Source organism: Tilletiaria anomala (genome assembly GCF_000711695.1).
Source record: "Tilletiaria anomala UBC 951 chromosome Unknown K437scaffold_27, whole genome shotgun sequence".
Lineage (NCBI taxonomy): Eukaryota > Fungi > Basidiomycota > Exobasidiomycetes > Georgefischeriales > Tilletiariaceae > Tilletiaria > Tilletiaria anomala.
Window position 1 is genome coordinate 436 of NW_013546995.1, and position 11,765 is coordinate 12,200.

The 11,765-nt window shown below is 57.8% G+C and overlaps 3 protein-coding genes across 3 annotated transcripts; 2 read left to right on the plus strand and 1 right to left on the minus strand.

The window, feature by feature from the left end:
• Positions 1 to 417: 417 nt before the first annotated feature.
• Positions 418 to 4,731, plus strand: K437DRAFT_293968 (uncharacterized protein; the record flags this gene model as incomplete). The annotated part of the gene is made up of 1 exon (XM_013388507.1): positions 418 to 4,731. One exon carries the CDS (start codon positions 418 to 420, stop codon positions 4,729 to 4,731), a length of 4,314 nt encoding a protein of 1,437 aa, XP_013243961.1.
• A 117-nt stretch (positions 4,732 to 4,848) lies between these two features.
• Positions 4,849 to 7,639, minus strand: K437DRAFT_89788 (Sec1-like protein). Its single transcript, XM_013388508.1, has 7 exons — positions 7,363 to 7,639; positions 7,087 to 7,282; positions 6,103 to 7,007; positions 5,868 to 6,026; positions 5,557 to 5,792; positions 5,427 to 5,473; positions 4,849 to 5,342 (listed from the first exon to the last, which is right to left on the minus strand). Exons 1-7 carry the CDS (start codon positions 7,450 to 7,452, stop codon positions 4,966 to 4,968), a joined length of 2,010 nt encoding a protein of 669 aa, XP_013243962.1. The 5' UTR covers positions 7,453 to 7,639; the 3' UTR covers positions 4,849 to 4,965.
• A 484-nt stretch (positions 7,640 to 8,123) lies between these two features.
• K437DRAFT_255674 (ABC1-domain-containing protein) lies at positions 8,124 to 11,708 on the plus strand. Its single transcript, XM_013388509.1, has 3 exons — positions 8,124 to 10,339; positions 10,408 to 10,819; positions 10,904 to 11,708. The coding sequence occupies exons 1-3, from the start codon at positions 8,219 to 8,221 to the stop codon at positions 11,614 to 11,616; spliced, it is 3,246 nt and encodes a 1,081-aa protein (XP_013243963.1). The 5' UTR covers positions 8,124 to 8,218; the 3' UTR covers positions 11,617 to 11,708.
• The last annotated feature ends 57 nt before the right edge of the window (positions 11,709 to 11,765 follow it).

Sequence of the window (11,765 nt, forward strand, 5' to 3'; positions counted from 1 at the left end):
GGAGCGGGTTAATGACACTCTGACGCAGCCCCGACTCAAACACTGTGGAACCAACTCGCTCTTGACTTGCAATCCCCCTCACCCGCCATTACGTAAGCATCGCCACTGGCAGCGGCCCCGGTGAAGGACAAGAAGAGCCTCAGCCGTGAAAAAAGTGGAAGGGTTGTGCAAGAGCAACCCTCCACTCGGCTCGGCTCCTGACGCCACGGTTCAGGGACGGTGGCAGCGGCAGGCTGTAGTGTTGTTGTTGTCGTCGTCGTCATCGATGGCATAGCAGACCAACCACCACCCCGCCCTTGCCTACGCCCACACCTACGCTTTGTTCGAGTGCGAGGCGAGCGAGGCAGTGGTCGAGCCGAGACGACTGGCCCGCGCTCCTGGGAACATAGCATAGAACACCCACCGACCCTCGCAGCGATGATCCCCCCGACCGAGCACCTGCAGCAGGCCCTGCAAACGGTCCTCCACGCCAGCGTTGCCTTCACCAGTCCAGACCCCTCCACACGTGCACACGGCGAGGCCATCTTCCTCCAAGTCCGCAGCGCCGACAATGCGCTCGACTATGCCGTGTTTTTTATTGGTGTGTCTTCCTCCTTCTCCTTCTCCTTCTCCTTCTCCTTCTCCTCTTCCTCCCTCTCATTCCCCTTCTCCGCGCTGCACGCAGAGCATAGCCAAGATGCATTCACCACGTTTCAGTCCTTCAACATGGTCCTCCACGCCCTTCCGCACCTCACGCCTAACCGGCAGCCGCACCTGGCGCAGAACGGTCGAAGCACGCCAGCCGCTCCGCTGTCCGAGTACATCCCCAGCTTTGCTGCCCTGCGCGACTTTCTCACCCACATCACCGTGCAGCGCTCCCACGCCGTCGACGTCGACGCGTACCGCGCATCTGCGACTGCTAGTAGCAACAGCAGCAACGCAGGCAGTGCGGCAGGCCCACTCGCCAAGCAGTGGCCGGCGTACGTCCGTGCACGCGCGCTGCAGACCGTAGCGGCCGTCAGCAAAAAGGCGCTTGCGGAGGAGATCGATGTGGTGTCCTCCTCATCGCACCCGGCAACGACAGCAGACACAGAGAGCGATCATCAGCTGCACGCCGTCGCAGCGCGGCACCTGCAGCCTGCGCAGAACCTCCTGCACCGCCTCCTACTCTCCCCCTATGCGAGTGACGGTAACAGCCAAGACAGCGAGGCAGCCTTCTGGGCCGACCGGCACGTCGGTGCGGCCCTGCTCCGCGCGCTGCTCGAGGAGTTCGGCTTGACGCATGTGCATCTCGGCGATCGCGGGGCGGGTGATGACGACGGCGACAGTGGTGGCGATGGGTGGCACGATAGTGATCGAAGCAGTAGAGGCCAAGGGAGAGAGGCCGCAGCCGAACATAGCTCCTCGGCGCACACCGGCCTGACCGCCGTGCAGCACTTGCTTTGCAAGGCCGCCTTCCAGCGCGGCGTGTATCGGAATGCACTCTCGCTCATTCTGCACAACGTCAAGCAGCTCGTCGACATACATGAGCATCGCAGTGGCGGCAGTGCGCATCATAGCGACGGGCAAACCGGCGCTGCCGCCGACGCAAGGAGTCAAACCGTGTTTAGCGCCTGCCTCGCCACGCTCGAAGGCCTGCTCGGCTGGTCCTTCCTGCGCTCCGATTCGCTGGCGCGCATCATTGCGTCGTCCTCTGACGGCACCGCTGGCAGCTCGCTGCCAGTAGATGCACTACAGCAACAGCAACAGCAGGAGCTGCTTGACACGCTCCTGTCGCCCGACTTGCTACTCCTCGTCGCTGCTGCATACAGGCACGCAGCTGCGCTAGATTCGCGCCAGCCAACCAGCGTGAATTCCATCGCGTTGCACCGCGCGAGGCAGTGTCTCCTCCTTGCATTTTCCCTTGCCGACAACCTGCCCTTCCTTTCCTCTGCTTCTTCGTCCCATCATCACCATCATCATCACTCTTCGCGCCAACCGCATGATCAGGAGCAGCAGTACGACGTGCGTCGCCGCATGCTCCAGTGCCGCCTAGAAACGCAGCTGTACCTGCTCAAGGCGCTCATCCGCGAGCATGCGCCGCGCGGCACGCTCGTCGCGCACGGCAACGGCCTGCTCTTTCTCGCGCAGCTCGCGCGGCGGACTTTTGCCTCGCCCACCAACGGCGCATCCGCCCTCTGCTCCGTCCTCCATCTGCAAGGGCCAGCACCGGCGCCAGAAGGAACAGCATCGCAACAGCAGCAGCTGCTGGACCTGCTCGATGCGCTCGCCCAGCTCAACCACGCTGTTTTCTCCTTTGCGTTCGAGCGCAGCCGCCAGACACAGGAGGAGGATGACCTGCAGGCCCTGGCGGAGGATGCGACGGACGCGCTGCTCGGCTGCTGGCACACCCTCGTTGGGTCCATACGCGGCCAATTAGCGCTCTCCGGCATTGGCGTGGACGCACAAGCGCTGCATACACTGTGGGCTGCTGTGCAAGTGGGCCTACAGGACGAGCTGGTGCAGCCGTACATCCGCGGGCGCCTCGCCGCCGCGCGTATCAGCGTCGAAGACCACGACGACGACCTGTTTTCTGAGCAGGGCGACGAGGCGCAGAAGGACCGTGAGCTTTATTCAGACCAGCTGATCAGCATCGGCCTGCTGGCGCGCATCAACGCCGCGCAGAGCGTGCGCCTGCTGCGCGACGAGTTGCGCCTGCGTCTTTCGGCTGCCGTCGGGCAGGGCGACGCCGCGCGTGCACAGACTGCGAGCGCGGAGGCAGAGGCAGCGGCGCTGTGGGAGCAGATCCACTGGCTGCTGCTTATCGCCGGGCACGTCGTCGCAGATAGCAACAGCGGCGAGACGCCCACGCCGCCGATCGAGCTCACGTCCCTCGCCAATGCTGCCAGCGCGGATGCAGACGAGGCGCTGCTCCTAGAGGGCTTCCTGGGCGATGTTGGCATCGAGAACTTTTCGCGCTTTGCACATATGCCCGTTCAAGTCATTAGCCCGCAGGTGATGGAGACATACGTCTGGTTCATTGGGCGCTGGGCCACTTCCTACGTCCTCTCCTCCGATGGGCCATTTTCCGCTTCCCACAGTGCCGGCAGTGTGAGCCGCAGTGAAACAGGCGTGATGGCACTCAACAGCGTTACCTCGGCCTTGGCACGTGTCTTGGAGACGTGGACAGCCGAAGCCGATGTCGTCAAAGAAGTCGCAGCGACGCTCAAGGGATTCCAGTTGTCCGAGACCATCCCTTCCATCCTCATCGAGCAACAGGAGCTGCGCGCGCTACTCACCGCTGCCATCAACGCCATGCCGGTGCTCCCCGCAGGTACGCACGGCGACCTGCTCGCGGCGCTCGTCGGGCTGCTCTTCGTCGCGCAGGCGCAGGCGCAAGCGACGGCCGAGAGCTACTTCGGCCAAGTCACATCGTACATTCACGGTCGCTTCGAGGCGCTAGTCCAAGGCGGGTCCGAACTGAGCCAGCTTGCGCGCAACGCCCAGAGCGCAGAGACAATCGTCGAGGTGCAGAAACTGCTCGATATGCTCGAAGGCCTCGCGCGCGCGATCCAGCCGCGCTCCTCGCGCGTTATCTTTGCGTTCCAAGCGCAGTTCTTCCATGCGCTCAACCAGCTCTGCAGAACGTATGCCGGCCGCGCCGACATCGTTCTGCTTGTTCTACGCATCTACGACAGCCTCGCGAGCGCGCTGGACTTTTCCTTCGACCCGGCCGACGACACTCTGATCAGCAGACAGTTCAACGAGGCGCTTTGGCACTATTTGGATATTCTGCGAGCCGATCGCGAAACGCTCGGCCTCCTCGGTAGAGGCTCAGTCGAGGCGGATGAGCCTTTCGAGGGTCTCAGGCGCGGACTCGACCTGCTGCCTATCTTAGCAGCCTCGGTCTTGCAGCAGGATCAGCAGGATCAGCAAGAGCCAGCGCTAATTCCAGCACCAGAAGTCGCACTAGCCGGGCCGAGCTTGTCGCCTGAACGGTCCGAGGATTTATGTCTGTTTGCATTCGTATCACTCGCGCCCCTCGTCTCGGACGATGCTCTCAAGACGCCATCGCTCGCATTCAGCTTCTCTGCAGCATGTGCTGATGTGACGCGCGCGTGCGCCAAGCGCATCGTTTCGCTCACCGCATCGCCTGCATCGGCCACATCAGCTGCGGATCTCCTCGGCAGCGTTGCAGCTGCACTGTGCAAGGCACTGAAGGCCGATACGGCAGAGGCTGTCTTAAATGCGCTGACGAGCGCTAAGGCGCTTGCGAGCGCCACTGCTCAGCTCACACCATCCGCCTCCTCGGCAGTGACTGCAATGCAGGCGCCCATGCAGCATATCCTCTTCGAGCTACTCAAGACGCTATTGTTCGAACCTGTCAGCACATCCCTGCTCGACGAGTTCATCCTGACCGTCCAGTCGCAGCTCATCGCGCTCTCCAGACCTCAGTTTGGCGGCGAAGAAGCGCTGTCGGCTGCATTGCATCAATTCTGCACCGACGTGACAGTTTCCACATCTGTGGTGGGCACAGGCGAAGCAGCCGTGCAAGCTGTCCAGGCTTTTTTTGTTGCCTCACAACAGCACCGGCCACAACAGGTTGTCAATGGCAATGGACACGTTGATGGGCACGCCCTCGGGCATAGGAGTCTTAACATCCGAGCTCGTGCGCGTATGCAAGCTCTAGCTGACCGTGCGGCTGCCACGGCCTTCTGCCAGGCAGCGAGATCTGCCGTTCTCAAGGCGAGAGCGGGGATCCGCGTCCGATGAGAGTCATCATTCATGTAGCATATACAAGCGTCACCCGCGATGATGATGTTTTTGAAGGCGATGGGTAGCGAACAAAAGGGGGAGAAACCCCATTCGTAATCGCATGAACAGAAGGCCGCAAACACCGCACCATCCACGTAGGGAGTAGCAGTCGGTATATAGCGCAACACCACGTGAAGAGCGCAGTCCACACAGAAGCGTTTCTCTTCCGATGAATGGTATGGAAGAAGCATGTTATTGGAGCGCGATGCCTTCCACGCCTCTGCGGACAGTGTCGAACAGGCCGCGCGCCAAATTTTTCGCACCGTCTGCCGCCTCGCCAAGGATTTCCGAATCTAGTAGTGCAGCTGGGCCTGCCGCGCTCGCCCCGCCTGCTGAACCAGCCGCGTTGTGCGAAACTGGTCCTACGCTCAAGCCCCTTGCGCCAGTGCCGGCGCCAGGGGCGGTTGTGGGACGGCGAGTGACGCTCGCGGGGAAGCGAGACGCGGCGTCTTGGACCATATCGAGGAAAGTCTGTGAATTGTGCACCGACGTGCCGCCGAGCAGAAACCGCGCGCCCATTCCTGGTCCAGAGGGACCTTGCGCATTTATCAGCGCTATCGATCGAGCCTCTGCAAATGCGACAGAAGGCGTAACGGGAATAATTTCAATATGCGAGACAGGTTCTGTCATATCGCCCAGTCCGTGCGACGAACCTTCATAGGTAGAGCCTCCGATGATGAATATGATGACGTCTTGATACCTTTGGCGAAGGATCGCACGAGTGGGCACAAGTCAGGGTTTTGCCTTCCCTCCAGAGATTCTGCAGGCGCGAACCACTCTCACCTCTGCAATAATGGAGCTGGTGCTTGCCCCACGAAAGGGTAGCTAGTATCCCTCAGACGGCCTTTCATGAGGTTCTCGATTGTCTCTGCCAAGTGCGGAGAATGTTGTGTGTACACGTTCTCGACACCCTTCAACCCCTTGAGCGCGCTCTTCCCGCGAGAGAAGAGTCCTTCGTTGGCGAACAGGTCGTCCTGTCTTTGTTCTGCGCCAGCAATGTTGAGCATCACATTAACGAGCTAATCACGACCAAGAAAAGCTGTGTCGGTCAGTGTTTAAAGTTGGAAAATCCCATTTCTCGAGTAAAGACCCACTGCTGCTCGTGATTCCGGTACGCCAATGTGCAAGAGCTGCTTAACGACGTTTCCAATCTGGTTGTAGGAGTTGCGCTGATATCTCAGCGCATACAAGATGGCCAGACGAACTTTGGCTTCTTGCTGAATGTCGGGCGATTCGATCATTCGCTGAACGTTCTGCGAACCCAGCCAAAGAGAGATGATTAGTAAAACCCAAGCAGGCAGAAGACCAGCACCGTGGTCAGCAGCTCACCTGCAAGTCGGTGGTATGTGATTCCTGACTGGCTAGACTCTGTTCCAGCTCGCTGACCTCGAGCATACGCTCTTCTTCGACCCTTCTGCTTAGCTCTCCAAGCAGCGCCACATGCTTGCTGACATTTCCACCAAGCTTGCGGAACTCTGGGAACTCCTCGACAAACTTCTTCATGTCCGCGACCGTCTCGATCTTACTATTGCTGCTCGTCCTCGCCTGGTAGTCGAGCACATACTTTTTGATGCTGGCGCCTAGGTCGCCAAAGTTGTCATACACATTCGCACTGAAAAATGGGTCCTGGTCGACGGAGAGGACGATCTCGCGCAAGTCGGAACGGATACCGGGTGCATTCTCGAGGCTGACGCGACCGTTGCGTATGCCGATCACTTCGTGTACCATCGCTTGGTATGTCCACTGCGAGAGCAATGGCGTGACGGGGTCATTTCGTCGATCAAGGATGAGCAAAAGCGGCGGGACCTCGGTGCGTCGCATGTCGAAGAGGGACTGTTGTGCTTGGTTCATTTGATACACGAGCTCTTCCCCTAGTCGTCTCGCCAGGCCGCTCATGCGCTCGTATCGGACCACAGGCCGTCTCTTTAGACTGAGCAGGAGGGCCATCAAACCATGTGTATGCCGCTCCAGACTCTCTGGCTCCCATTCGTGCAAGAAGCCTGTGTTACTCCCTCCCCCATTTGCTATGGAGGATGCAGCACCACTTGCTGCGGCTGTACGGAAAGCATCTCGACTCCATAGACTGTGTGGAGGGCAATCAATGTTGAGGCTGAAATGCGAGGGTGTAATGGGAATGTAGTCGCAGAAGAACTCTTGGATTTCCTTGACTACCTCGTGAGAGTCAGCCTCGGCAAGGAGCTCGATGGAAGACTTTTTCAGTACGTTGGTAAAGTCTGTTACGTCAAGGACATGAAATTGAAGTTTGTTGTTAGCTGCAACGCACGAGTTGGGAGTCTCGTGGACAAAACATACAAATCCAGTAACCTCCATACTTTGGTTCTCGCAACTCTCGCACGAGGAAGTCAACGCTGCTCGGTGTCGGTCGCAAAAGGGCGACACACTTGAGATGTCGCATTCGATCCCGAGATACATTGTCTACGCGATCTGTGAGATAGACTTCGTGAGAGAGCAAGGATGATTGTGTAAATGCCGTCGATATGATTGGGGTCTGCGAATATGACGGCGAAAGGAAAGCAATGAGTCTAAGGGTTTAAGTCGATCCCCCGGAATTACGTCAATCATACAAACCGTCTCTGCGTCGAGGAGAAGAACTTTCATGCCGTTGACATCTGTGATCATTCGTTCAATGTAGGCCGAGATGGCCTTGGTGACGTCCATCTTTGGCCGACAGTGTAGCTCTCTTGTCGGTCCCTTTACGGAACTGACGGAGCATGAATGGTTTACTGGGATCCTAGAGATATTCGGAGCACATCACCTAGAGTGATACACCCTGGCTGCCCACAGCAATGCTGCAGACAACCCTTCCGCAGCCTGTGCGAATGTTGGAGCGTCGACGCGGAGTCCCGCACCTGAACGAGCGGTACAGAGTACACACCTGCCAGTTCACCAATTCAGCTTCAAAACGGGAACTTCGCTTCTTGACTAACGTTCCTGTCACCGTCCATCAGAAGGTGCCGCTGATTCTGTTGGGTTGGAGAGGCTCGGGTGGGCGATCGCCAGACTATTTCTATGATCACGATCAAGTAGCAAGTATCAAGGCTCAATCGTCCAACGTCCAATGCAACGAGCTTCAGCGTCCACGCGTGAGGCGTGTGAAGGCTCTTGTAGGGTTCCACATTGCACCGTAGGATTTACCTGCATTTTGTACGAGACTCTCTACCAGAGAGAAGGTACGCGTATAATGTCTCAAACATTATGATTTATACAGATTGAATCCACCATCCACATTAATCACCTATCTAATTGATTGGACCGCTACTGGTCAGCAACGCATCATGCGCAGACCCATCGTCCACTTCAACCTTTCTTCGCACCTCTTAAAACCCCAGTCTTAATCTTCAATCGCTGGCGCGTGTTCGCAGATAGCAATAAAAAAATCGCAGTGCCCTACTCTTCGAGAGCAAGGTGGAAAGGGAAGACAGCCATGCTACCGACCCTGCAAGAATCCGCAGTCATCCTGAGCGCTCTTGCGCGCATCGCCAGGCGGGCTGCGTACGAACAAAGTCGACATCGCGCCTCTCCTTCCAGTCCCTCTACTAATACATTCCACGATCGTGGGCGCAGCGGCGAGGAAGACACAATTAGAATCTTAGAGTATGCCTTCAAGACAGCGCAGCCGTGGCCTACAGCAATTCATGCCGCTCAACAGGAAGGCATACGGATAGAAGAATGGCAAGCTCGGACGTCAATACAGCACAAAGAACATGTTCCATCTCCAGACAGGTTCGAGGAGGACCTTCTTGCTGCCGAGTATTTCCACCATCAGGAAACGCCTCAGATCAGGCCAGCAGTTGTCCCTTTTGCTGCAAGCAAGCCATGGCCTAGCCAAGTGGTTTCTAACAAGCTAGGTGACATACAGAATGCGTCAGTAGCTCGTGCCACCGTTCCATCACCGAGTGTGACCCTGGCACAGGAGCCTCCGTCAGTCGTCCATCTAGATCCAGAGTCGCTGTTGCTTCAAGAGTCGTTGGCAGCGGGATCTACTGCGGCCACAAGGTTTGACCAAATCGAAACTGACCCGGAGGTGGTGCTTAAAGCAGCTTCTGGGACGCCCGGCGCAAACCCTGACATCGATTTGGAACTGCTTGCAACTCGGACAGCCGAGAAAGCCTCCCCATCGCCTGCTGAGACACATGATCCGAATCATCTATTGGTGACAGCACCACCAGCAGAACCCACCACGGAATCCTCCTTCGCTAGCGCAGGCGCCACCACGGAATCCTCCTTCGCTAGCGCAGGCGCCACCACAGAATCTGGAGTGTCGTCGGAACGGGTCATGCAACCTGGGATTGCCCATGAAGCGTCCAATGAGTCGAAGGTTCAAGACGCTCAGCCAAATGTTGCGCCAAATGAGGAGCATGACGAAGCGACAGCTGAGCTCGACTGCCCGGCCGATGCCATGCCACTGCGCGGCCCGCCGCTCACAGCATCCAAGGTGCCGTCATCGCGTCTCGGTAGACTGTTCCACTATGGAAGTCTAGGTGCAGGTCTAGCATGGGGAGCAGCTGGCTCATATCTCTCCTCTTTATCTGCCGAAAAGACCCTAGGGTCAACCACGGCACCGCGCTGGATGTCCGAGTCCAACATTCGTCTCCTTGTCTCGAAGCTGTCGACTATGCGCGGCGCGGCGTTGAAGCTTGGGCAGTTCATGTCCATCCAGGACTCGCACCTCTTGCCGCCTGAGTTGGAATCGGTGTTGATGCGTGTGCAGAACTCGGCGCACTACATGCCCGACTGGCAATTGGAGAAAGTGATGCGCAAGGAGCTTGGTGGTAAAGGCTGGAAGGAGAGGTGGTTTGAGAGCTTTGAGGAACGGCCATTCGCAGCCGCTAGCATTGGACAAGTGCACGCCGGCGTGCTCAGGAAGGACTTGAGCGCGGAAGAGATAGGCGCCGCAAGCGAGGAAGAGGCACTGGCGCTCAGAGGCAAGCGCGTCGCAGTGAAGGTCCAATTCCCCGGAGTCAAGGAGAGCATCAAGGCAGACACATCCTACTTGAAATGGCTCGTCTCCGCCTCGGCGCTCCTTCCTCGCGGCCTCTTCCTCGAAAACACGCTGCGCGTGATGGAAGCCGAGCTGGAGGATGAATGCGACTACGAGCGAGAAGCGGAGATGAACCGTCGCTTCAGGCACCTCATAGAATCAGACGCTGACACCAGGGAGCGCTTCGCCGTCCCGCGCGTCGTCAATGCACTCTGCACGTCGCGCGTCCTAACGACAGAGATGATGGCCGGCCAGCCGCTCACACAGGCTATATCGCATTTAAAGCAGACGCAAAAAGACGCTATTGCCACGTCCATCTTGGAGCTCTCATTGCGCGAGCTCTTCCAATGGCGGCTGATGCAGACCGACCCGAACTGGACGAATTTCCTTTGGAACGGACAGACGCGCAAGATCGAGCTCATCGATTTCGGCGCCACGAGGGAGTACAGCGAGCGGTTCATGGACCATTGGGTCCGCTTGCTTTGGGCTGCTGTGGAAGGCGATCGAGAAGAGTGCCGTAAGTGGAGCTTGGCGGTAGGCTATCTCACCGGAGAGGAAAGCGAGGTGAGTATCTGCCACCCTCGCTACATCCACGCTATTAAATGAGCTAACATTGTGCTCCCTACTCGCAGAAGATGCTCAATGCGCATCTTGACTCGATGATCGCACTTGGCGAGCCGTTCCGCTCGACTTCGCCGAGCCCGTATCCATTCACTAATCAGACTATCACTTCGCGCGTGCGCGATCAGATTCCCATCATGCTTCGTGAACGCCTCACACCTCCACCCTCGGAGACGTATTCGCTCAATCGCAAGCTCAGCGGCGCATTCTTGCTCTGCGCCAAGCTTGGGGCGCAGGTAGAGTGCAGGGACATGATGAAGGAAGTGACGAAAGGGTATCGCTTTGGGGATGATGTCGCTTCAGGCACAGAAGGACAAGGCATTGATGGAGCTTCTGCTCGAGTCGGTGGAACTAGATCCATACACACGGCATTAGCCCCTCAGGTGCGTCGGCTTCACCATTCTGCAGGGAAACGTGACATGAGTGCGCGATATCACGGTGGCACTCGCTGATCAGTACATATGAAAAGCTGACTTCTTGAAGCATATTTGCTTGAATGATGTGCAGTTCGCTACGGTAGAGAAGGGCACGGACGCAATCTCGGCGCGCGCTGGCCACGCTCCGTCGTAGATACTCTGGAGAAGAACGCCATGAGCGCGGAAGAGCCTGTCGATGGGATGACCGAGTCTCGTTCACCTGTGTTGAGCTCGGCACCTTCGATTGGAAATGTGCCGACTGCGCCTGGGACCGCAAATGCAGCTTGGTCCGCTAAGACGATGCTTCGAAAGAATCTGCCTACCGAGACTGCGAGCTCTGAAGCGCAAGACCCGAGTACGGTCACCTTAAATAGCCCAGCAATGGCAGCGCCGTTGGCGTCAGGAACAGCAGATATGAGCGCACACGTATACGTGCGCGGCGTCAAAGTCCCGCGCAAACCTGCCCCACCCGGTCCCGAGGACTGCTGCATGTCGGGCTGTGCGCGTTGCGTGTATGATCTGTACATGGAGGATCTACAAGATTACCACGAGGATCTCACAGCTGTGCGCCAGAAGTTGCTAAACGCCGCCGAACCGCCGCTGACCCAGTGGGAGTGGGACGAGGCTCTTCTTGGCAAGTTCCCTCAGGGCCATGCGGATGCAGCAGGTGACGGAGTACAAGACCCACATCGCGAAAACGCAGAGAGCGAGGTCGATGCGGTCATCTCGGGTCTTGATCTCAGCATGAAAGCTTTCTTAGAGATGGAGCGCAAGATAAAAAGTAAGACGCAAGCCAAAGATTGACGGTATACCATGGCAACGTGCTGCGGCTGCTTGACATGATTCCTGTACCAACTTAACATATGTACTGCAGTGACTGACAAAGGAGGAATGGCCGAATCTGTATGCCAACTCGGGACTCTGGAGCGTTCTTCATCACTGCATCGGCTGCA

Coding starts and splice junctions, on each gene's coding strand:
- K437DRAFT_89788 (XM_013388508.1), bottom strand. CDS start 7,452: ATGGACGTCACCAAGGCCATCTCGGCCTACATTGAACGAATGATCACA. Junction 6,027..6,102: donor CACATACCACCGACTTGCAG/GTGAGCTGCTGA, acceptor CTGGGTTCGCAG/AACGTTCAGCGAATGATCGA. Junction 5,343..5,426: donor CGGAGGCTCTACCTATGAAG/GTTCGTCGCACG, acceptor TCGCATTTGCAG/AGGCTCGATCGATAGCGCTG.
- K437DRAFT_255674 (XM_013388509.1), top strand. CDS start 8,219: ATGCTACCGACCCTGCAAGAATCCGCAGTCATCCTGAGCGCTCTTGCG. Junction 10,340..10,407: donor TCACCGGAGAGGAAAGCGAG/GTGAGTATCTGC, acceptor CCCTACTCGCAG/AAGATGCTCAATGCGCATCT. Junction 10,820..10,903: donor TGCAGGGAAACGTGACATGA/GTGCGCGATATC, acceptor AATGATGTGCAG/TTCGCTACGGTAGAGAAGGG.